We start from the raw sequence: 22,914 nt of genomic DNA, 5'->3' as shown, positions 1-22,914 counted from the left end.
CATTTAGAACAAAGTGCATCAATTCTGCAGCAAAACTTGTTCAGATGACTATAAGAAGTTGCATTGCATAGTTACATATTGCGAATACTGTCAAGAGGAGAAGACTCTTCATGAAACAGTAAATTTCTCTGGCGTTAAGAGACCTTTCTGTAGTGAAGGCAAGTGTATATACAGTGTTGTTCATAACTTTTATTGATATTTAATGTTAATTTTTTGCCAAAATATTTTCAAAATATATAACTACATATGTCCAGAGTAGCTGTACAATTTTAGTGTAGCTGAACCAAAAAAAAAAATTGAATTTGATTTTCTACTGACTTGTTTTGTTATTTTAATTTGTAGATTCTAGGCCTCAAGGTATTTTATCTCTAAAAAGTTGATAACCGTTTTTCCCATTAAAAGGAAGTTTTAAAAATAAAAATATTATATGTCATTTCTCAACATAGAAATTGTGATCTGAAGATTGATTTTCCAAGTGGATTAGAATTACTTTCCATTGGGTTCATTTCCCTGCCCAGCTTCCTGCCTAGTCTACAAAGGTTTTCAGTATATCAGAAAAAAAATCATATGTGGCATTACTACAATGGGAAAATACTTTTAGGTTTTTAATTTGGAATACCAGGCAACACTGCCTCTTGTTATTGTATACTCAAGAATTCCTTTTCTCGTCTCATTTATACTTTGCTGCTCTGGTACCAGGCAGCTGATTATAGAAATGAACTGTTCTCATTCTAATTCTCCAGAGATAGGAACCAGGATTGTAACTGGGTTTTGGGCTCTTGTTATTACCTTTCCCTAAATGTCACATTCTCTCTAAGCTGGCTTTCGGTTTCTATTCTTTCTTTGGCCCCAGGCACTAACTTTCCCAGCTTTTCTATCAGCTATCCTCATCTGTTTTTTCCAGTTGTTTTTTTTTTTTTTTTTTTTTTTTTTCTCCACTGGATCCACTTTTTATATGAATTTCTACTGCTAGTTAGGGGCAAGAAAAAGGTTGGAAAATCCTAAATGCCAGCAATATTGAATGACCAAAAATTCAAAAGATCTATTGGTCCCTTCAGTTAGTGCCTTTGTCTAATACATTATACATTTCACATATAAGGTTATATATGTAAGAGGGTACTGCTTATAAAACAAGGCATTCCTGTTTTTATAGGTTTGAGTACATTTCATCTGGAATGAGAAAGGTAACCATGTTTACTGTTAAGATCATAGCTGTGATGAAAAGTGACAGTGTTTCATTGAAAAGATTGATGCTGAATTAATTTAATTCTACACCTGAATTTTTCTGCAGTGAGAGTCTTAGTGATTCTTAAGTGAATATATTGGTGTTGATGGCTAACATACCTATCCATGATCTTGTACCATTTAGATAACATGGATTTTATTACTAAAATGAATAGACAAGTAGCAGCAAATAAAGAATTGGCATATAAGAGTCTAATATGCAATTGGAGGGACTTAATATCTCTAGGCAATACAAGGTAAAAAAGGACGTATGTCTTCTTCCTGTTTAGTAATGTATTTTGTGCTTTTTCTAATTGCACCTAGTTCTCTCCTGGAACTTGGCAGAAATAACAAAACATGTGTAATACCTGGTACTACCATCAAAATCTAATTAGAAACTAGATAAAGCTTTAATAAAGGTATAATATTAAGACTTTTAAATATACTTCATATTAACAGAAATCATAGGATAGTACATAATTGCCAAATAAAATGATAGAAAACAATTGCAGTTTGAGTTCACAGATAAGAAAGAGTGTTTAAAACTAGGTTTACTAAAGATTTTGCAGAGGAGGTGTAATTTGAGGTCCTTAGTAATGGGTGAGTAGGATTTCAGTAGATAGGAATGCAAGGTCATTTTTATGTGGTACAGTATTAGTAAAAAGTATGGAAATTATTTACTTTTTATAGAGATATTGTAGAGATTAAAGTTGATATGTAAAAAGACTTAAATTTAATGCATTCATGAAGCAGATAAAATAAATACTTTATTAAAAGAATACGAAATATTTTCCCTGGACAAGTCAATAAACCAGTTTTACTTTCCTTAAGGTCCATGTAGGGTGACAGAAAGGTAAGGCTAGAAAATTTGGCTTTAAATGTCTACTTAGCTGAGTGTATCTTTAAGTTTACTCAGTGCTTCTCAACAATCTACATTGTTTCTCTAATGCCTATTTGTGATGTTTACTATATAAACATATAATAGCTTAGCAGGAATGTATTTAAATAGAGCAAACAAAATAGTTACCAGATGTTACTAGATTTGAAAGTCTTAGAACATTAATTATTTGAATACACATGAGATCTAATATAATATTCCATATTCTGTTCCAGTATTTACAGGTTGTTGTTGATCATAGTAGATTTCGGTTTTGCTCAGAATAAAAGGACTTTATATGTGAACTTACAGACACTTCGTAAAGCCAATGATCTATTTGATTTATAAGCTTTTTCTCACCTCAAAGGATAGTTTTTGATTTTTTTTTGTTTTAATATTAAAACCTTGTATTTTTCAGGCTGCAAACTATTGTATAAACAGGATTTTGCACGACGTTTAGGATTGAGATGTGTTACTTGCAACTATTGCTCTCAACTGTGTAAGAAGGGAGCAACTAAAGAACTTGATGGTGTCGTGAGAGATTTCTGTAGTGAAGACTGCTGTAAGAAATTTCAGGATTGGTACTACAAGGCAAGTAACTAAAATTTTTTATTATAGCAGCTGCTTTATCCAATCTTTAATAAAATATTACAGTTACTATTACAAATATGGTAGCTTATTTACTTAAAAAACGTACACATACTAAGCCCAGCCCAGATAATAGAATTCATTAAAATTTTTGTCATTTCAGAAAGTTTTTCTGTGTAACTTGAGGTAGCATTTTTACTTGTCTTATAACTTACCTATTCCCAAAACTAGGATATATCTTTATTTTCAGCAATACAGTTTAACCAAATGGATTATTTCTCTAAAATTTATTGTCTTTATTTCACCAAATATAAACAGACTACTTTATCAGTGTTGAACATTGTTTTAGATGCTTAGGATGTATTTTAAAACACTTTGTTCCTTTTTACCTTTTTAGTTGTGGATCTTTGGAGAGTTTCAAAGCGAAAAGACACTATATGGATAGAGACCAAAAATATTTAATTTGAAACTATAAATGTGTGTGTGTGTGTGTGTGTGTGTGTGTGTAGTATTATAATCTACCTCTAGAAAAGATAATGGACTTTTTGTCCATTACATTGTTTTTTTTTTTTTTTTTTTCTAGGTGAGAAAAATTAGTGTAAATTTGGGCTTTGTTTGGTCAGATACTACCCAAGAAAAAGTAATTAGTTCATATGTCCATAATATGGAAAACCATCTCAGTATTAAAACTTCATTATGGTGGCACTTCTAAAGCATGTGAAGACAGACATCATAACTTTAAAGCTGTGAAATATTGCTAAAAGAAACAAAGGGTTAAAATGGTTGAAATATATAGAATATTATTTAGTTTATTTAATGAACGTGATTAGTGTTAATATTATATAGTAGAATTACAAACATTCTTGGTGTAGTTCTTGACTGTCTACAGCTCAACATATCAAGTAACATTTTTTAAATAGGATGCTTTCCAAGTTGAAAGAGGTTGTGGAGGCTAAGAGTTTTGGTGTAGTTTTAAAATTACTTCATAATTTTACTGTTGCTTCTAATTTTCTTACCACTAGGGGCACCTGGGTGGCTCAGTAGATTAAGTGTCCAAGTCTTGATTTCAGCTTTAGTCAAGATCTCAGGGTCATGAGATGGAGCCCCATGTCTGGCTCTATGCTCAACATGGTGTTTGAGATTCTCTCTTTCCTCTTCTTGTGTCCCTTCCCTGCTCAAGCTCTGTCTCTACAATAAATTTTTAAAAACTTAAAAAAAAAAAAAGTCTTTCAATTAAGGTTCAAATTTTAGAAACACAGGATAAACGTACTGACACTCTCTAACATTCATTTCTTTTAGTCTAAACAAACCTTTTGTTTTATTATAGACACTAGCAATTTTGAGAAATGATTCAAAATGTTACTTTAGTAGCTTTAAAAGCTCAATTTTGTATAATACCTACAAATACTGTCCACTGTTCAGGAGGTTTTATTAATGAAAATTTGTTTTGTACTCAAAATAGTAAAGTTATTTAGTGGCTACAGATGGGAAAATTCCATTTTATTCTTATTTCCTGTCATCCTTTGTTTATTTTATAATTTTAGAGACAAAAATTGTTACCATGTGATAATGATGATTTCTCTGTTGCTTTACAAATTTCTGCCTAATTGTGTAATTGTGAATCCAAACCTTTAATATTTTAAAATCCTTTTTGGAGGATTTTGTTTTTTGATCACAGAACACTGAATGTATATCTCTGTCTTCTTTCTTTGAATAAATTCTTCTTGCCTTCTTTTATATTATTTAAAATAGAGAAGTCTTGGTTATTTTGTTTTTCTTTTTTGGGGAAGCAAAGAAATGTTCTTTGGCAAAAGACCACATTATTCTAGATGTTGCCATTTTTCCATTTTTCTGTTTAAAGGATAATTGTGTCTAATGTTTTTATTTACATAATGTTTAGTGATGAAATTTTGGCGAGGCAGTGCATTCCAGAATATATAATAACATGTTAGTTAAATAACCAGTTGTAATTGTCTGTTGGCATAAAGTCAATATTCTGTACATTAAACACATTTTTATTATTATTCCTTATCTTATTTTAAACTTAACAAATGTATAATATGCACAGTGGCATTATTACATACTATACTAATCTGAGGAATTAAGGTAAGAGCATTTTTGTGATATGGTAGGGATTTGTAAAGCAAGTAATGATTTTTCTGTACAATCAATAGGAATACCAGCTTTCAGATGAAGAAGAGTTAACCCTCCTTATTCATCATTGGCTTCTTTGTGGCAGCAGCCAACACTATAATCAAGGAATAACTTTGTTCTGTATGCTTTCTACTTGAGTCAAAATGTATTTTCTTAGACCTTTCATGAGTCTCTTCTATTCACTGCTACATCCTGTCATCAACTTGAAAACGTAGTAAGTTGAGTCTCAAACCGAATTATGATTTCTTTGACCTTTCCTCTTCCACTTTTTAAATTTAAAACTCAAGTTTTAGATTTTAGTTCATTAAAACAAAATGTGACCCTTAACTGTCCAACTTTGATTAGAAAAATAATTTATAAAAAAAATGCCTCATCAAGGAAACTTTAAAACCAGAAGCTAGCCAGTCCAGTTGTTAACTTCACCTTTAGTCATGAGCATTTGCTTCCTCACCAGAGGAGTTCATAAATTGTATTTTCCACTTTCTTTGTGCCTCAATTTCAGAGACTATCTAGAGTATAAATAACTACATTTTTTATTTATTTAAATTAAATTTAAATATTTATAATTATACTTTAAATTTTTGGCTTTTGTTTCTTGACAAGACATTTTGAATGGTCTGTTTTTTGGTTTATGTAATGGTTTGCATTTGGATTTAAATAGAGGTTTATTAAATACTGTCTTCTAAATTGGAATACAAAATCTGTTGAAATCATGCAACCAAAAAATGTTGAGAATAAGGTTAATGTTTTTTTCTTCTCCCAGATCGTTTTTTAGAAGGAGGTAGATTTTACTATTCCTCAAAATAAATGTTTCCAGGCATAATGTGAAACCAGGTGGGATAATAGTTCTTTTGATCTCTATAAGTTTGAAATTTTAGGAGAAAAAGGGCTTATTATTGTAATGGAATAATAGTGAGGTGTTTGATAATGTGAAGTTAATTCAGAAGACCTAATGTTTCTCCAGACTCCTTCACTGTACTTAGTAGAACTAATAATCTTTTAAGTGTTAAGTGTTATTACTTCAAATTACAGTTCTTTAACGAGGATTTTGATTTGTTGTACAAACCAATAGTAAATGGCAGCCTTCTTTAATATGAGTGCCCTGCAATACTATAAAAGTATTATGTTTTATGGGCTTTAATCAAATTAATACTTATGTTTTAGTAAATCTTAGTTATAAAAGGATATCTGGGTAAAAAATATTGGGGTTTTAAATTCTGCCTTTTTTGATAAATTGCTGGAAATACTGATATAAAAAATACTTTGTTTTTGAAATAATTTTAGAAATGAAATATCTAATATTCTTGCTTTAAATGTGCTTTTTGGGTAAGTGGAGAATTCCTATCACTGGACTGCTTTGCCAACAATCACCTGTTTTATCACTGCATTTTTTTCTTTAAAGTATATAACTGTGGTGTACTTAGATATTAGGAAGTCATAAGTAATGATTTTTTTAAATGGCTGTAAAATCCCCTATTTCATTCATATTCATGGATTCCTCCCCCTCAAAATTAGGTCTGATTAGTGAAATGAGAAACAAGTAGATGAGCAAATTAAAGTTAAACGTAGTGTGTGTGTGTGTGTGTATATATATATATATTTCAACCAAAAATGAGTATTTGAAACTGCGAAATAATAAGGGACTGCATCAGTATAGACTCAGTGACCTATTGTTGATTATTGAAGGAGAGATTCAGCTATTAGCTGAGATATTAGATTAAGATTTTTGAATTAAGAATTTATTTTATTTAGGTTTTTGAACTGGTTACTGTTACCCACTCCTCCCTACCCCCAATAACAGACATTCCCCTGATCTACCACTAGTAGATGATGAAGTGATAATTTTTAAGCTAGCAACTTAAGTCATACTCCATTTCTTTTGTTTTGTTTTATAAAGATTTATTTATTTATGAGAGAGAGTATGCACATGCTCAGGGGGAGGGGCCAGAGGGATAGAATCTCCAGCTCGACTCCACCCCAACTGCAGAGTCCATCAGGAGATACCACAACTCATGAGATCACCCTGAGACAAGATCACCACCTGAGTTAAAACCAAGACACACTCAACTGACTGAGGCACCCAGGTGCCCCATTCTTCGGTTGTTATGCTGTAGAAATATTAAGGTTTTCTAAGAGTTCTCTCCTGTGGTTGGGGGGGAAGTGGTTTTGGTAAGGAATCTTGGTCATTTTTAATACAATTAGCTATTTTATTTTATTTATTTTATTTTATTTTATTTTATTTTATTTTATTATTTATTTTAAAGATTTTATTTATTCATGAGACACACACACACGCACACACACACACAGAGAGAGAGAGAGAGGCAGAGACACACGCAGAGGGAGAAGCAGGCTCCATGCAGGGAGCCTGATGTGGGACTCAATCCTGGGTCTCCAGGATCACGCCCTGGGCTGAAGGCAGCGCTAAACTGCTGAGCCACCTGGGCTGCTCTAGCCATTGTATTTTAAACTCAACTCTGAACACTTTACCCAGAATTTGAATGAGTGTCTTATAAAAGAAAAAACAAAATGAAAATGAAGTTCACACTTCTAAAATTTGATTGAACTTGGAATTAGTATTCAGTATTGTTGTTATCCTTCCATTCTGAAAAAACATACATATTTTATTTCCATTTGTGAATTGGCATTAATTTTGCTCCTCGGATATAGAGAAGTCATCTAAATTTGAATTGGCATTAATTTTGCCCCTCGGATATAGAGAAGTCATCTAAATTTGTTTTGAACCCTTTGGAAGAAAGGAGCTTCGAGTCTTGTTACTATAAAATCCAAATGTCTATAATTATAAAATAATGAAGTGATTTCATTGTTCAGATTCTTTGAGTCGAATATACTTGGCTTTATGTCCTTGACCTTCTAAATTAATGTGTAAATGGAAATATTTTAATCAGCATAGTACATATAGTAACTTGAGTTTTATACAAATTGTTTTAGGTTTTAGATGTTACATTGAGAACCTCCTTGCAGCATTTTACTTAAGATTTTTATTCTCTAGTTATTCATATTAACTCATTTTGTCTTTCCATTGTCTTTATAACTTGATTTACTAAATAAAGCCCAGTTTTTGATTTGGATTGTCTGCTTGGAATCCTGTCTCTGCATTTTTAATGTTTGGCCTTAAACAAGTCACCTCATTTCCAGTACTGTGATGAGGACTATAGACAGTAGATATAACAACATACTGGGCTTTTATTTTTCAGGTTCTCAATGAATGAGAGGTAGTTGGGCTACAACTTCACTTTTGCTATGTCCTTGTATTGTTTAGATTCAATAATTAAAATGTTAAATTTTATTTTTTAATTTTCTTTAGAATGTTAAACTTTAAATTTCTTCCTTTGTGCTTTGTCTTTGAAAAGTATAAAAAGGGAGCCAAACCTTGAAACTTTGAATACTTAAAGGTTATTTTAAAGAACAGTTTTTCAGTGGTGACCAGGGACCTTTTCCATTATTGAGTAAAATATGATCTGGTTGATAGTAAGTGCTAATGTTACTGAAGTTACCACATGATATTACCAGCAATATAAAATTTGAGCTCACAGTTTTTGGACAAGAGATGTGATATTGGCATCACTTAATAGTCATAATTTATACTACAAATCTTCATTCATTTAACATTTATTCAGCAGGAGAAATACCTGACCTGGAGAAAAAAAAGAGCCTGTGTTCTAACCTTGGGGTATGTTTGTTATATAAGACCTGTTTATCAACACAATCATTTATTAATATTCCTGACTAGGAATTTTGACATAGTATTTATTCATAGAACTCCTATTGAGAAATAAAGTGAGAGATTTCAGAACCCACAGTATAGAACTATAGATTATTTAGGTAGTAAGGAAAAGATACATGATTTTATTGAACTTAATATGCATTGTTTTATCAAAACTTCTAAAGTTGGTAGTTACACCAAAGGGTAATTAAAATATGGTAATTTATTTCTACTCTTAACTGGATCAAACAATTATGAAAAGAACTGTATTTAGAATTATTCATATCTTTTGGTCCATGCATTGATGAAGTTGTTAAAAAATAGTGAAAATGGCAAAATCTAGGGGAAAATGGGTTCACTAAAAAATGAAAATCTGTTCCTGGATTATGGATTCACCATCATAAGGTTTAATTTTTTTATGTATGAATTTTACTAGTTGGGGCTGATTGTCTTAAAATAGGATTCTTTTTTAATTAAGTATTTGAGTGTTTTAAAATATGAACTTGAAGTTTTTGTTAATAGTTAAATCAATATATTTAATAAAGCTCTTTTATTAAACTGTTGAAAATACTTCAAATTAACATCCATGATTTTCTCATAAGAGCTTGCTTAAAATTTTTTCTGGTCTTAAACATCTTCTTTAAATTGATTTCTCTTAAGCTGTCAAGAACACAGGAAATCTGTTTATTAATCAGAGATTTTCAGTGTAATCTGATTGTAGGAAACTTCTACCAGTATATCATTAAAGTCCTCAAAATTATTTTAAAATATTAAAATACGTTGTATCAGTTTGGTCTACCGCTGTTCACTTTTTTTGGTTATCCTATCCTATCTTTTTTTTTTTTTTTTTTTTGGTTATCCTATCTTTTAATGCTGGTCTTTAACTACTGGTAAGTATAGAAAGGAATTTTGACACTAGGTAAATTGCTACATTTTTTTTCACTTTTATTGTGGATTTTTCCTGTATGTTAATGATTCATATTATTTTTTATTTATCAAATTGTTTTATCACATTTGGCAAAAATCACTGATCAACTTTTAGAAATCTTTTAAAATGCATGTCTGAGTTTTTAAATTTTCTAATTTGAAATGTCTGATACCTTCCTTTTTTTTTATTAAGGCTGCAAGGTGTGATTGCTGTAAATCTCAAGGAACGCTTAAAGAGAGAGTGCAGTGGCGTGGAGAAATGAAACATTTCTGTGATCAACACTGCTTACTACGTTTCTACTGTCAGCAAAACGAGCCCAACATGACGACTCAGAAAGGACCTGAAAACTTACATTATGGTATGTAATAATTTAGATAGTAACTGAAAAATCTGTATAGTAGTTTTTAGTTTCTTAGCTCCCAGTTCAAACTAATGATAATGAATAGTTGATTTTGGACATAGTTTAAGACCAACTTCCATCGTTTGTCTGGATAGAGGTGCCCATATGAAATTTCTGTAGATACATTGTTTTTTTATTTTATTTTATTTTGAAAACTTAGTGCTAGTTAAAAAAAAAAAATAATGGCAATTTTAAGTGAAAACCAATTTTAGCAAATAGTATGTGCTGGGAGTTAGGTTGGGAGGAACAATGAAGACCCTTTAGAAGTTGTGACTTATTTACAAGTTAAGCATAAGAATGGTATTGATGCCAAAGTAATGAATACTTTCTAAGAGGACAAAATTCCACTTATTTAGCTTTGTATTTCAGCTCTCAAATTTGGTACTCTGTACTTAAAATATTTTCATAAAAAAAATAAATAAAATATTTTCTTAACAATTTAAAAAAATCAGTAACATTTAATGAGAAATAGAGATTTGTATATTTGTCTTATTTTAAATTTGTTTGTTTTTAGATCAGGGTTGTCAGACGTCCCGAACCAAAATGACAGTAAGTACTGCTTAAGTAAAGTGCTAAATATTGAATTTTATAATGTGGGAATAAATAAATAGTCCAATTTAATTTGATCATCATAATAAAAGGTCTTTACTTTCCTCTGTTGGGTCAGTTGAAGTATTCAGCTGAATTATTACCTAATACTAAGAAACAGATACTTTCATACATGCTTAGGAATATAAAGGTAAATTAATTATGGCCTCTACCCACATTGAGGGAGTAGACATATAAATGGTATTTGAGGTGAAGTACCCATAATTGTTTGAAAAATTTTTAATTTTTATTATTTATTTTTTAGTTTTTATTCATTTGAGAGAGAGATTGAGTGAGTGTGAGCAAGAGTGTGGGGAGGGGCAGAAGGACAGGGAGGCTTGCCCACTGAGCGGGGAACCCAGCATGAGGCTCTATTCCAGGACCCTGAGATCATGATGACATGAGCTGAAGTCAGATAGTTAACTGACTGAGCCACTCAGGTGCCTCAAAGTACCCTATTCTTAAAGGCAGAGCAATACTATGTTTCAAATGATTGACTGACTGATTGTATCTGTTCTTGGTAGCTGTCAAAAACTTCAGAGCAGTTGAGTAGAAGGTTGCCAGATAGTGATGTAATGTAGTAGGAATGTGTTAAGGGCATGCACTATTCATTAGGACAAAACTTCAGGGGGACTTGTGGTGGAATCATGGGAATGCGGTAGAAGGATAGATTGGGCCAGATTATTAATGGCTTTGAGCTTTTATTTCTCAAACAGATATCTGAAGGTCTGTGTTGGAGGCCAGGACTTACAAGTTTTTAAGTATGAGAACTATTTCCATAATGTGTCCTGTGGATTTTTTTCTTTTTTCTTTAGACTTTGGTTTAATACATCAAATTCTGTTTTTATGTTAGCATTTTAAGGCTATTGTGGGTTGAAAGTATCCATTTATATGTAATGAATAAAGAGAAGAATCAATGTTTTGCTATACTTTGAAGCACCGTAAGCCTGCCCTCTCATAGGCTGAGTAACAATAATTACCAGTGTCTGAATACTGGTATTTCTGGCATCCTTATCTAAAGGAAGCTCTACAGGAGTCATTTATTGGCGTTATATTGAGTCTCTGGGCTAGCTTTTGTCCTGATAAGAAAGTATAAATCAATGCTTCTTAGGTCTGACTACACATTAGAATCACCTGAAGAGTTTTTGGAACTTTCTAGTGCCTAGGCACCAACTCAGAAATTCTGTGTTTTAAAAAGTTCTTTGGGTGATTTTAGTACGTAACCACCACTTTAGATCACTGACCTGGATGAAATATTGGTAATTCTACCTTATTCTCTTCAGTTTTTGCTTTTGATGTTAATAATTAGAATCCTAGAAAAGTAAGAATGCTTTCTCCTTTGCTTCCTCCCCTATATGTCATTCCCCTGCCTTGTGGAAATGTATTTAAAATCAGAGAGTTCAGAAATACATTTAAGTATTCAGCTGAATCATGTCATTTTAGTAACAGGCAATTTTTATCCATGATGAGGATGTATTTTGTTAACTTTGTGTAGCCATAAGGCAACTTGCAACCCTGTTTCAAATATGTAAGTTGTAGACTAAGGCTTTAAGGCCCACTTTCTACCAGCACAATATTAAATACTTTTTTCCTCTCATAGTACTTGAACCACATTATATGACAGATGGAAGGGTCTAGGGAAGGATATCAGTGTGCGACAGCAACTATTGTCTTTTGTCTTATAAAAGCTGTCTCCCATCTTTTCCTTGTAAGCTCTTGAAATCTTTTAATTCCCCACCCCTAAACTAAAGGGTGAGAACTTAGCTGTATTTATTTATTTATTTATTTATTTATTTATTTCACGAGAGACACACAGAGAGAGAGGCAGAGACACAGGCAGAGGAAGAAGCGGGCTTACCACAAGGAGCCCAGTGTCGGACTTGATCCCAGATCCCGGGATCACGCCCTGAGCCAAAGGCAGATGCTCAACCGCTGAGCTACCCAGGCGTCCCTTAGCTGTGTAATTTTGAACAAGTCTCTTTACACAAGTTCTTTGTGTGAATTTCTTGTTTGTAAAATGAGGATGAAGATAGTAACTCTTCAGGATTATCACATAGTAAGTATTAAACACATGGTAGTTTTTATGTTCCAGACCTCATAAAGGCACTGTGTATAGTAAAGAACATAAGCTTTGGTGTTCAATGAATTTACTTGAATCCTGACTTGAGAACTTTAGCTCTGTCATCTTTCCCAGGTTGTGTAATTTCTGCACCTTAGTTTTTTCATCTTTACTGTAAAATGGGATTGATTAAAAGGCCTACCTCTTATAGTGTTAAGAGAACTAAATAACTCCTTCTATGAGTTACGTAGATTTGGTGTTTTATGTAATGTCTTAGTCCATTTGAGCTACTATAGCAATACCATATAGATGGGGTGGTTAACAGACAAGAATTATTTTTCACAGTTCTGGAGGCTGGGAAGTCTAAAATCAAGATGCTAGCAGATAACAATATCTGGAGCGAGTCTGCTTCTAGCTTTATAATCAGCCATCTTTTCACGGTGTCTTCATATTGTAAAAAGGGGCGAGGGATCTCTAGGATTTCTTTTATGATGGCATTACTCCCATTTATGAGGCCTCTGCTGTCATGATATAATCCCCATATTATGGCCACACCTTCAGATACCATCACATTGGGTATTAGATTTCAACATACATTGTCTATAGCACATAGTCTCTGGCACGAAGTAAATACTGAACAGATGGTAGCTTTTGTCATTATAATTTTAATTATTTTGGGTTCTCCTCCAATATTCAGTATAAATAGACGTATATCTTGCTTACTGACAGACAGAAAAGTAACAAGCATCAAGTGTAGGTCTTTACTAGGTGGCATACTTTGATATGATGTGATGTTTCTAAATGACAGGAGGGAAAACATTGCATGATCTAGGATATCTATGATTTTGGACCCCTGGTTCTTATGTGAGAGTTCTAGGGGATTTTCCTGCTTGAACCAGGTTACCTAATTTTGGTATGTTGTAGATACTCGGTGCCTATTTGTTAAATTATTCTTCCCATTTTACAGTTGAGGAAGTTGAAACACAAGAGATTGAGTCACTTTCCTGATGTTGCACAGCAATAGTATTAGGACTAGGTTCCCTAGCTCTTTGTTCATAGCTCTTTTTCTTAGCTGATTAATAATGTGGTTTGAAATCCTGATGAATCTAGAATAGTACCAGTCCCTTGGCCATATGCATTATTTGTAACTTGAGAGATATGTACCATATAAACAGCTTTTTAAAAAATTCTTGAAAAAATTTCTATCACTTTAAATATGCACAGATAAATTTATTACACAGTAAATGCTTTAAGTACAATTGATCATCATTTGCAAATTTGCCTTTTCCCTAAAATATATTTGTAACCCCTAAATCAATACCCATGGTATTTTCAAAGAAATTTGCAGACATGTGCAGAGTGGTAAAAAACGTGAATCTCCTGAGGCATATCTTCTGCTGAGTTAGAACAAAGCAAAGCTTTCCCTTCTTGTCAAGCCTCACCTTATAAGCAGGTGTCCTTTTCGTAGTCTAATTAGTATTGTCTTTTTCGTTTTTTGTCCTTTTTGTTGATGATTTTTGCTTTATAAAAGATCCCCCAAGCATAGTATTAACATGCTACCTATGTTCCTAAACACCAAAAGGCTGCTCTATGCCTTATGGAGGAAATAATGTGTATTAGGTGAGCTTCATTCAGTTGGCAGTGAGTTTAATGTTCGCAAGTCAGCAATATGGTACACTGAGAAAAAGGAGTAAGAAATTCACAAAAGATGAGGCAACTCCAAGTGTTGAAGTAAAATCTATAGTACATGGTGAAGCAATGGAAAAGAAGGAAGATTGATTATATTTATGGATTCATAGACTTAGGACTAATTAAAAAACAAACAAACCATAGTAAAACAGCATTGTTGTCAGGCTTTCAGCTTATAATATGTTACCCAGGATCAAGAAAAAGTTAAACTCTTCTTGCCTACTGCTGGCTGGCTCACACATTTCAAGCAAAATGGTATGAAAAATATTAGACTTGCATGTGAGATAGTTTCTGCAGGTTAGGACCAGGATGCTGTGGAAGAATATTAGCGAAATGTTAACACAGGAAACAGGGATATGCAGTCAGGAAGGTCTCAACACTAGTGGGACTGTGACTTGCTTTCACAAGGTCAGTGGCAAATGAACCTAAATAATACAAGTGGTCTTCAAAGCCCCTGACTGTAAATCATTTAGAGACCATGCAACCTTGCTATTGTGTGCCAAAGCCAAGGGTAACTTCAAACCCCTCTTGGTACATAGAGCCCAAAATCCATGAAAAACCCAGGGAAAAAGCACAGATAAATTTATTACACAGTAAATGCTTTAAGTACAATTGATCATCATTTGCAAATTTGCCTTTTCCCTAAAATATATTTGTAACCCCTAAATCAATACCCATGGTATTTTCAAAGAAATTTGCAGACATGTGCAGAGTGGTAAAAAACGTGAATCTCCTGAGGCATATCTTCTGCTGAGTTAGAACAAAGCAAAGCTTTCCCTTCTTGTCACGCCTCACCTTAAAAGCAGGGAAAAAACTGAACTGTACATTGGAGGTGGAACAAAAAAGCATGAGTGGTATCTAAAATATTCTGGGATTGGTTCTCTCAACTGTTTCATCCTAGAAGTCGAACACTGTCTCCAGAATGAAAACCTTGCTTTGAGGTTTTATTACCAGGTAATTCCATTGCCTTGAAGAAAAATGCCTATTTCGGTTATATTTCCTTTTATGCCCCCAAACACACTCTCTCTCATCCAGACCGTCAATCAGTGCATAGTTAAAGCTTTCAAGACCTACTTCATGAGAAAGCTTTCGAGCCTCCATACCAACAAGGAAACCACCTTGATAGGTTATTGGAAATTAGTCACCGTACGCAACATTATTTATTATGTTGGCACAGCTTAGGCCAGGATCAAGCAGGCTACTATGAGTAATTGTTGGGAAAATGTTTGACCAGACAGTGTGAAAAGTTTCAGAGTCTTTGAAGGTGTAACAGAAAATAAAAAGAACAGTGTTAAAAACATAATGTGTATTGGACCAAATAAGTGAAGAATGCTTTGGGGACGTGCATGTGTTTGAGAAAGTTTGGTAGAGAAGGCAGTAGAGCCCACCGATGAAGACCTTGACAAGATGACAAAACAAGGCATCAGTTCAGTGATGAAAGTCCGCCTAAGACTCCCAAGAATGGCCAAAATACTGGAATGGAATTCTGCCTTGGGAAAAATTGTCAGTGACCTGAAAAAATATGACCCTATGCTTGAACAAAGCCCCAAATTTAAGTACCACTGTGTTTATCATTTATATCAAGATGCCTAAAAGCCAAGCAGACAAGGCTGCTTTCATTTTTTGAAGCCAGTTTGGGAGGGAAAAGTGCTGACATTGTCAACAAGTTACAAGAGCCAACTCTTGAGATAGAACTGCCAGATGTCACCATGTCACCCTTTTTAACTTCTTCCTCTTCTGCAGAATAATTGCCATCAACCTTTCCCTTGGTTTTTATGGGCATACCAAAGGTTGAGAGGTTTAACCACACAGTGCACTGCCCCACTGTACATTCTGCAAGTCCACTAAGAGTAAGATGTTAATGTTTTTATAAAACTTTAAATATGTACTCTTTTTTCCCCCTGGATTTTATTTGCATTAGTGCACAATATACAGTATGTGTTAACAGGGCTGATTATGAGTACCATATAGTATGTATGTACTGTACCTGTATACTGTGCAAATGTGTACACATCTGAATGAGTCAATAATCCTAGTACAGTATAGCATGTGTAAATGCTATAATCATGTGTTATAAAAAAACATGGCATATAATGATTTGTAAGAAATGTATATGAAAACAAGTGTGTTTTAAGAGAAACACTATTATGTATTGATCTGTTGATGAAAATGATGTGACCAGAGACTTGTAGGAACCTAACTTTGTATTTACTATTGGAGTAATGATTCAGTATTTATTACTTAAGTATTCATGGTGACTGTATAGAAGTACCTCAGATATTCTGTATTCTGTACCTTTTTTCCTTTTTTAAAAAAATAAATTTATTTTTTTATTGGTGTTCAATTTACCAACATACAGAATAACACGCAGTGCTCATCCTGTCAAGTACCCCCCCCCCCCAGTGCCCGTCACTCATTCAACCCCTACCCTCCTCCCCTTCCACCACCCCTAGTTCGTTTCCCAGAGTTAGGAGTCTTTATGTTCTGTCTCCCTTTCTGATATTTCCCACACATTTCTTCTCCCTTCCCTTATATTCCTTTTCACTATTATTTATATTCCCCAAATGAATGAGAACATATAATGTTTGTCCTTCTCCGATTGACTTACTTCACTCAGCATAATACCCTCCAGTTCCATCCATGTTGAAGCAAATGGTGGGTATTTGTCGTTTCTAATGGCTGAGTAATATTCCATTGTATACATAAACCACATCTTCTTTATTCATCTTTCGATGGACACCGAGGCTCCTTCCACAGTTTGGCTATTGTTGTACCTTTTTTCCTATATTAATAGGTGGTATGGCGAGCACCTATGTTTAGTCCCTTATAGACAGATCTTTAGCTTATTTTAAAGTATGTGTGTGTGTGTGTGTGTGTGTGTGTGTGTGTGTGTGTGTTACAGGGGATGTTGTGGGCAGGGGGAGCTTCTCAATTGCAAATAATGCTACAGTGAACATGGTGAAAACAGCTGAGAGACTATTACCTAGGACAGGTTTCTGAAATTATAATTGCTGCAACATACAAGAACTTTTTTCTTTCTCAAATAAATTTAAAAGAGCCTAATTATTTTCAATATTCAGGTTAACAATGTTGTATTTTTTATTTAAAAGTGAAAATCGTCTTTTTAAGTTTTTAAAATAATATGCTGGTGGTAGCCATTCTCCGGTTCTGTGGAATGAATGATTTCTCCTGCTTTGTCAGTAGTTAGGACAGATTCACAGTGATCCTTTCACATTAAGACTATTGTAAACATAGTAATAGTAACATAATTTGGTTATACTCTTAAACTCTTGTCTGTTCCCTCACATCACCTAGAAACCAGATATTCATTAACACTGGGAAGTAATAAAAATTAGAGGCAAAAATAAAATGTTTCTCTTTGCTTCTCTGTAGGGTTCAGCACCACCCCCTTCTCCAACACCTAATAAGGAAATGAAGAACAAAGCTGTTCTTTGCAAACCTTTAACAATGACAAAAGCTACTTATTGTAAACCTCATATGCAGACCAAATCTTGTCAGACAGGTAACTTAGGAAAGATTGCCTTATATACTTTCCTATACTTAATACTTCTCTTCCTGAAATTCATGCTTTCCTCAAATAATAGGCTATGGAATGTATTTGTTTGGTCACTTTGTAATTTTCTGTTTATTTTGCTTATCTGAGTTTAGACATGACATTGAGAATACAGGTTTCAAGGTCTAATTATTTAAAATAATTAGTGAAAATCAATCCCTTAAAGGCCCAGAATATAAATTATGTCACAAGTGAAAAAATGCTGTATCAAAAATTTCCTTGGGGCTAAATTCACTAAAATTACAGTAATCCCACTGAGAAAGTCATCTCTGTGTGACCTGTAATGTTAACAATTCTATTTCCTTGTCAGAATGAGATGAAATAATTCAATTGTATATTTTTATAAGATTTAAATGTATTCTAATTGTTTAACTAGATAAATCTTTTTGCAGGGGATATGAGGGGGATCTGATAGTATATCTCAAACTATATAGTGTTTTTAAAGGATGTTTTCTTTGTATTAAAAAGGGGGCTAAATTCTGTTTTTGCTCTTTATTAAAAATTACTGTATTTAGTTTTATTGTTTTTACTGTACTTAAATTTGTGAAACTGTACCTAATTTCTTTTAAAAGGGAACTGAGGCTTAACTTAAATTTTTCTTTGTTACCAAATTATTTTAACATTGAGTAACTATGTATTAAGTGTTATTTAATATTGCTTCTTAAACACATTTTGTATTTTTAGATGATAATTGGAAAACAGAGTATGTTCCAGTGCCTATTCCTGTACCTGTGTATATCCCAGTACCTATGCACATGTACAGTCAGAATATTCCTGTTCCTACTACAGTTCCTGTTCCTGTAAGTCAGATTTTAAGTTTTTTTTTTCATTTCGAGGTTTATCAGGCATTAGATAGGAGAACAATGTTGTAATTCCTACATTAGTGAAGCCGGTAGAACAGAGGGTTGAGTCTTTGCCTTTACCATTTAAATAAGGTTTGGTTGAATCTCTGTCAATGTTTGCTTTGTGTTTAATCAAGTATATGTTCGTCTTTATTTTTTTATTTTTTATATGTTCATCTTTAAAGGTGAAGTTTAGCAAATGCCTTTGTGTGCTTTATGCATATATGTAGTGTTTTCTATTTGAGTTCATTTTAGAGAAAAATATTTGTGAAGTTGTAAGGTTTAAAATTGAAACATGGAATAAAATTTCATATAAATTATCATTACATTATTTTGTCCTAAGTCACTTGCAGTAAAGACATTATGCCAGGACTTGGATGCCATAGTCTCCTGGGAAACTGAAGAACCTCAAATACTATTTTTCTTTAATTTTTATTTAAAAAAAAAGGCTGCTTGTTTTCTGGGCTGTGTTATAGTTGACATCTTAGTTTTGGTATGTGTTTTTTCCAAAACTTTTATCCACTGTGGTATTATAAAGATCATGTGTTAGAATAATTTTTAATTTGGGAAATTATTTATTTGTTAGAGAATGAGAGAGAGAAAGCAGGAGCAAGAGCAGGGAGAAAAGGGAAAAGCGGAGAGGGAGAGGGAGAAGCAGGCTCCCTGCTAAGCAGCCTATGTGAGGGCTTAGTCTCAGGACCCAGAGATCATGACCTGAGCCAAAGGCAGACTCTTAACTGACTGAGCCATCCAGGTGCCCCTAAAGATTTTAATTTTAAGTAATCTCCACACCCTCCACTGACTGTACCAGACTGGCTTCCCCTGCCCTCCCAGGAAAATTACCTTCTAATGTTGAGTGAACCTAACAGTAAATACTTTGGTTAATTAGGTGCCGGTTCCTGTTTTTCTGCCTGCCTCATTGGATAGCAATGAGAAGATCCCTGCAGCCATTGAAGATCTAAAAAGCAAAGTTTCTTCAGATCCTCTTGATACAGAGCTGCTTACAATGACAGATATGATGACTGAAGATGAGGGGAAAACAGAAGCTGCCAACATTAACAGTGAGCTGCACTATATTTCACCTTGTGAATGTGTATCATTGGTTTTCAATAAATGTTGTAATTATTATAGTATGTTGCAGGACATATCATTATGTTTCAACTTGATATAGGAGTGGGGGAAGTATTGCAACAAAAACGTATTTTTGTATTAAGAGATCCATACTCTTTCTAGGCACATGCTGTCTCTTATGCCATGCCCAATTTCAAGCAGGAATTTTTAAGGTCCCTGTTTTAATTGGAACAGAATTTGACTTGTAAAATCAACTCAGAATTCCTGTTTTAATGTACTAGCTCAGACAAAAAAAACTTGTAGTAGACTTTAATAATGATCCAAACTCTTATTTTGTAATGGTTATCCCCAATTTTGTTTTGTTGGCTATACTTAATAAAATAATTTGCATTATCTAAACCAGGGTTTATCCTAATTTCTGTTAGGGCAGTGTTTGCCAAATGTAACATAAGTATGTTATAGATGATTCTCTTAGAATATTTATTCCTACCCTTACTTTTTTGGTATTACCCACAGTCTTCTTTCTTTTTTTTTTTTTTTTTAATTTTTTTTTATTTTATTTATTTATGATAGTCACATAGAGAGAGAGAGAGAGAGAGAGAGAGAGAGGCAGAGACACAGGCAGAGGGAGAAGCACGCTCCATACACCGGGAGCCTGACGTGGGATTCGATCCCGGGTCTCCAGGATCACGCCCTGGGCCAAAGGCAGGCGCCAAACTGCTGCGCCACCCAGGGATCCCCCACAGTCTTATTTCAACCACAAAACTGCCTAATCTCCTTTGCCCTAGAATACAATAGAAGCAGTATAAATTCTGTGTGTTTCATAATGTGACAGTGTTTGTTGAGGACTTTGTTACAGATTAATTTAGTGGGTTGCAACCAGTGGTTTTGTTTGTTTTTTAATGAAGTGAAATGGGAAAATGTTAGTGTGAATCTCATCGAAAGGATATTGTTTTGTGAAACTTTTGTTTCCTGTATGTGTATCTATATTTGTCTTTCTGTCTCCCATCACCACCTTCAAATGGATAAAATGCATATCTTTCTGTGGGTTGTAATATAAAACTGAAAACAGGGATCCCTGGGTGGCGCAGCGGTTCGGCGCCTGCCTTTGGCCCAGGGCGCGATCCTGGAGATCCGGGATCGAATCCCACGTCGGGCTCCCGGTGCATGGAGCCTGCTTCTCCCTCTGCCTGTGTCTCTGCCTCTCTCTCTCTCTCTGTGGTGTGACTATCATAAATAAATAAAAATAAAAAAAAATTTATAAAACTGAAAACAACTGATCAAAACGTTGGAAAGCAGTTGTAATGAAAAACTTAGGTCATAATTCAAAAACTGTTGAAAATGGCATTATCCACCCTTATTAGTTTATTTTTCATGAGAGATTGCTTCTAGAAATACTCTGCATACCAGGGTTGTTTATCAAAGCATACCTGTTAACCTTTGAAAAGAGGCAGTTAAAGGATTAAAAGTTTCCATGTGCTAATGCTTGCTTATCTAACAATAACAAAATTTATAGTAGTTACATTTCAAGATAGCTATATATACCTTTTCCTTTTGTGACATTAATGTGTTAATTCTTGTTTTATATTTAAAATTAAATGACTTCTTTTGCTAGGTTAAATAAAGGTACTTTTAAGTTCTTCTGTTTTGATTTTTTTATATTATGACTTGATTACAGGTGTAATTATTGAAACCGACATAATTGGTTCAGATCTCTTGAAGAACTCTGACCCGGAGACACAGTCGAATATGCCTGATGTACCATATGAACCAGATTTGGATATTGAAATAGATTTCCCCAGAGGTACTCAAAATGCTCTTTTATTCTTTAAGTGTAAACTATGGTTGTGGAATTTAGTTACGGAATCATAACTGTGGTTATGATTGTTAATCATTTAATGTTTGTGCTATTACCTTTACTGTTTATATTTGTCTTTTTTTACCCAAACAAAATTCAACAGTTAATTTCTGAAATGGGCTATAGGATTGAATTGAAGAAACTTGAAGAGAATTTCTTTAGAAATTCTCTAAATTTTTAGAGCCTAAAAAGATACTTTCCTAATGTAATTCATTATAGAAAACTTTGTAGATAGAGAAAAGGATAAAGAAGTGGTTGTTTCTTTTTAAAAAATTAAATAAACTGTTGATAGTATTTTTCATAAGCTTTTTTAAAAATTAAGTTTCACCTTCAAGGGGAAAAAAAGTATTTTCAAGTCTTTTTTTGTGAAAGAGATATGTTCTGTTTTTCATTATTTTCCTAAATTTATTGATGACTAATCACATCCAATAGAATGTAAAGCATTTTATTTTAAGAAAAGTTTGATATGTTGAATTGGATTTGTACTTAAGACCGTTTAAATCTTAGAATTGAATTTCAGGTTGTAATAGTTTTTCTGATCTTAGACATTTCCATGAAAATTTCATGTTGTTTTTTAAAAGTCTGAATAGGGTTTACCAGAACTCATAGATGATATCCACCCCCCCAGCATAAGTTATCCCCATATATAGGTGCTTGTTTATATTCTGTGATTAGTTCTTTGTTGGATATTTTATGTAACGTAAGCTTGTGCTGTTATATTTGGAAATAAAAGTTCTTCTGATCTGATTGCCAGCTGCTGAGGAGCTTGATATGGAAAATGAATTTTTATTGCCACCTGTTTTTGGAGAAGAATATGAGGAACAGCCTAGACCTCGATCTAAAAAAAAGGTATAAAGTAATAGTATTCTTGCATTTAACCACTATCTCTATGTAGTGATACCTCTTTAGGTATGGAGCAAGGGTATAGTGATCCACAGTTGTGTCTGAGACTATGGGAAGACTTGTTTCCCCTAGATTTAAAAGGCTCTAAAAGTTAGTCTTTATTAAGTCTTTATTACTTCATTTCTAAGTAATAAAAATGTCTCAGATTTACTTATAACTTTATAGAACAGTGAATATTATTGCCATTTAATTTTCCTTTTATCCTGACAAAAGATTGATGTTGCTAAAAAATAAACTCAATTCTTTGGCAAGAATTGAGACTGTTTTCTAGAGATCTGTTTTTTCCATTATTTTTTCTGATGAGACTAATCTGTGAGATTGATGTACACAGTTTATAATATCTGGTCTTTTTAAGCATGTCAGCATATGGAAAGACGTGCTGGATAGTTTAATTGTTCAGGTAGGTCAAATCTACATGTATTAACAGGTGTG

The 22,914-nt window shown here is 33.3% G+C and overlaps 1 protein-coding gene across 4 annotated transcripts in view; it reads left to right on the top strand.

The window, feature by feature from the left end:
- The window catches only part of ZMYM2 (zinc finger MYM-type containing 2), an 89,260-nt gene that overhangs the window by 30,258 nt on the left and 36,088 nt on the right, over positions 1 to 22,914 (top strand). For all 4 annotated transcript variants that reach the window (XM_038573523.1, XM_038573522.1, XM_038573524.1 and 1 more), the window contains 9 exons: positions 8 to 158; positions 2,520 to 2,692; positions 9,691 to 9,856; positions 10,413 to 10,447; positions 17,628 to 17,757; positions 18,493 to 18,608; positions 19,540 to 19,711; positions 21,400 to 21,525; positions 22,334 to 22,428. In XM_038573523.1, coding sequence (XP_038429451.1) covers positions 8 to 158; positions 2,520 to 2,692; positions 9,691 to 9,856; positions 10,413 to 10,447; positions 17,628 to 17,757; positions 18,493 to 18,608; positions 19,540 to 19,711; positions 21,400 to 21,525; positions 22,334 to 22,428 — 1,164 coding nt within the window. The remainder of the gene's footprint in view (positions 1 to 7; positions 159 to 2,519; positions 2,693 to 9,690; positions 9,857 to 10,412; positions 10,448 to 17,627; positions 17,758 to 18,492; positions 18,609 to 19,539; positions 19,712 to 21,399; positions 21,526 to 22,333; positions 22,429 to 22,914) is intronic.

Source organism: Canis lupus, chromosome 25 (assembly GCF_011100685.1).
Source record: "Canis lupus familiaris isolate Mischka breed German Shepherd chromosome 25, alternate assembly UU_Cfam_GSD_1.0, whole genome shotgun sequence".
NCBI classification, from domain to species: domain Eukaryota; kingdom Metazoa; phylum Chordata; class Mammalia; order Carnivora; family Canidae; genus Canis; species Canis lupus.
This window is presented reverse-complemented; position numbering and strand designations above follow the sequence as displayed.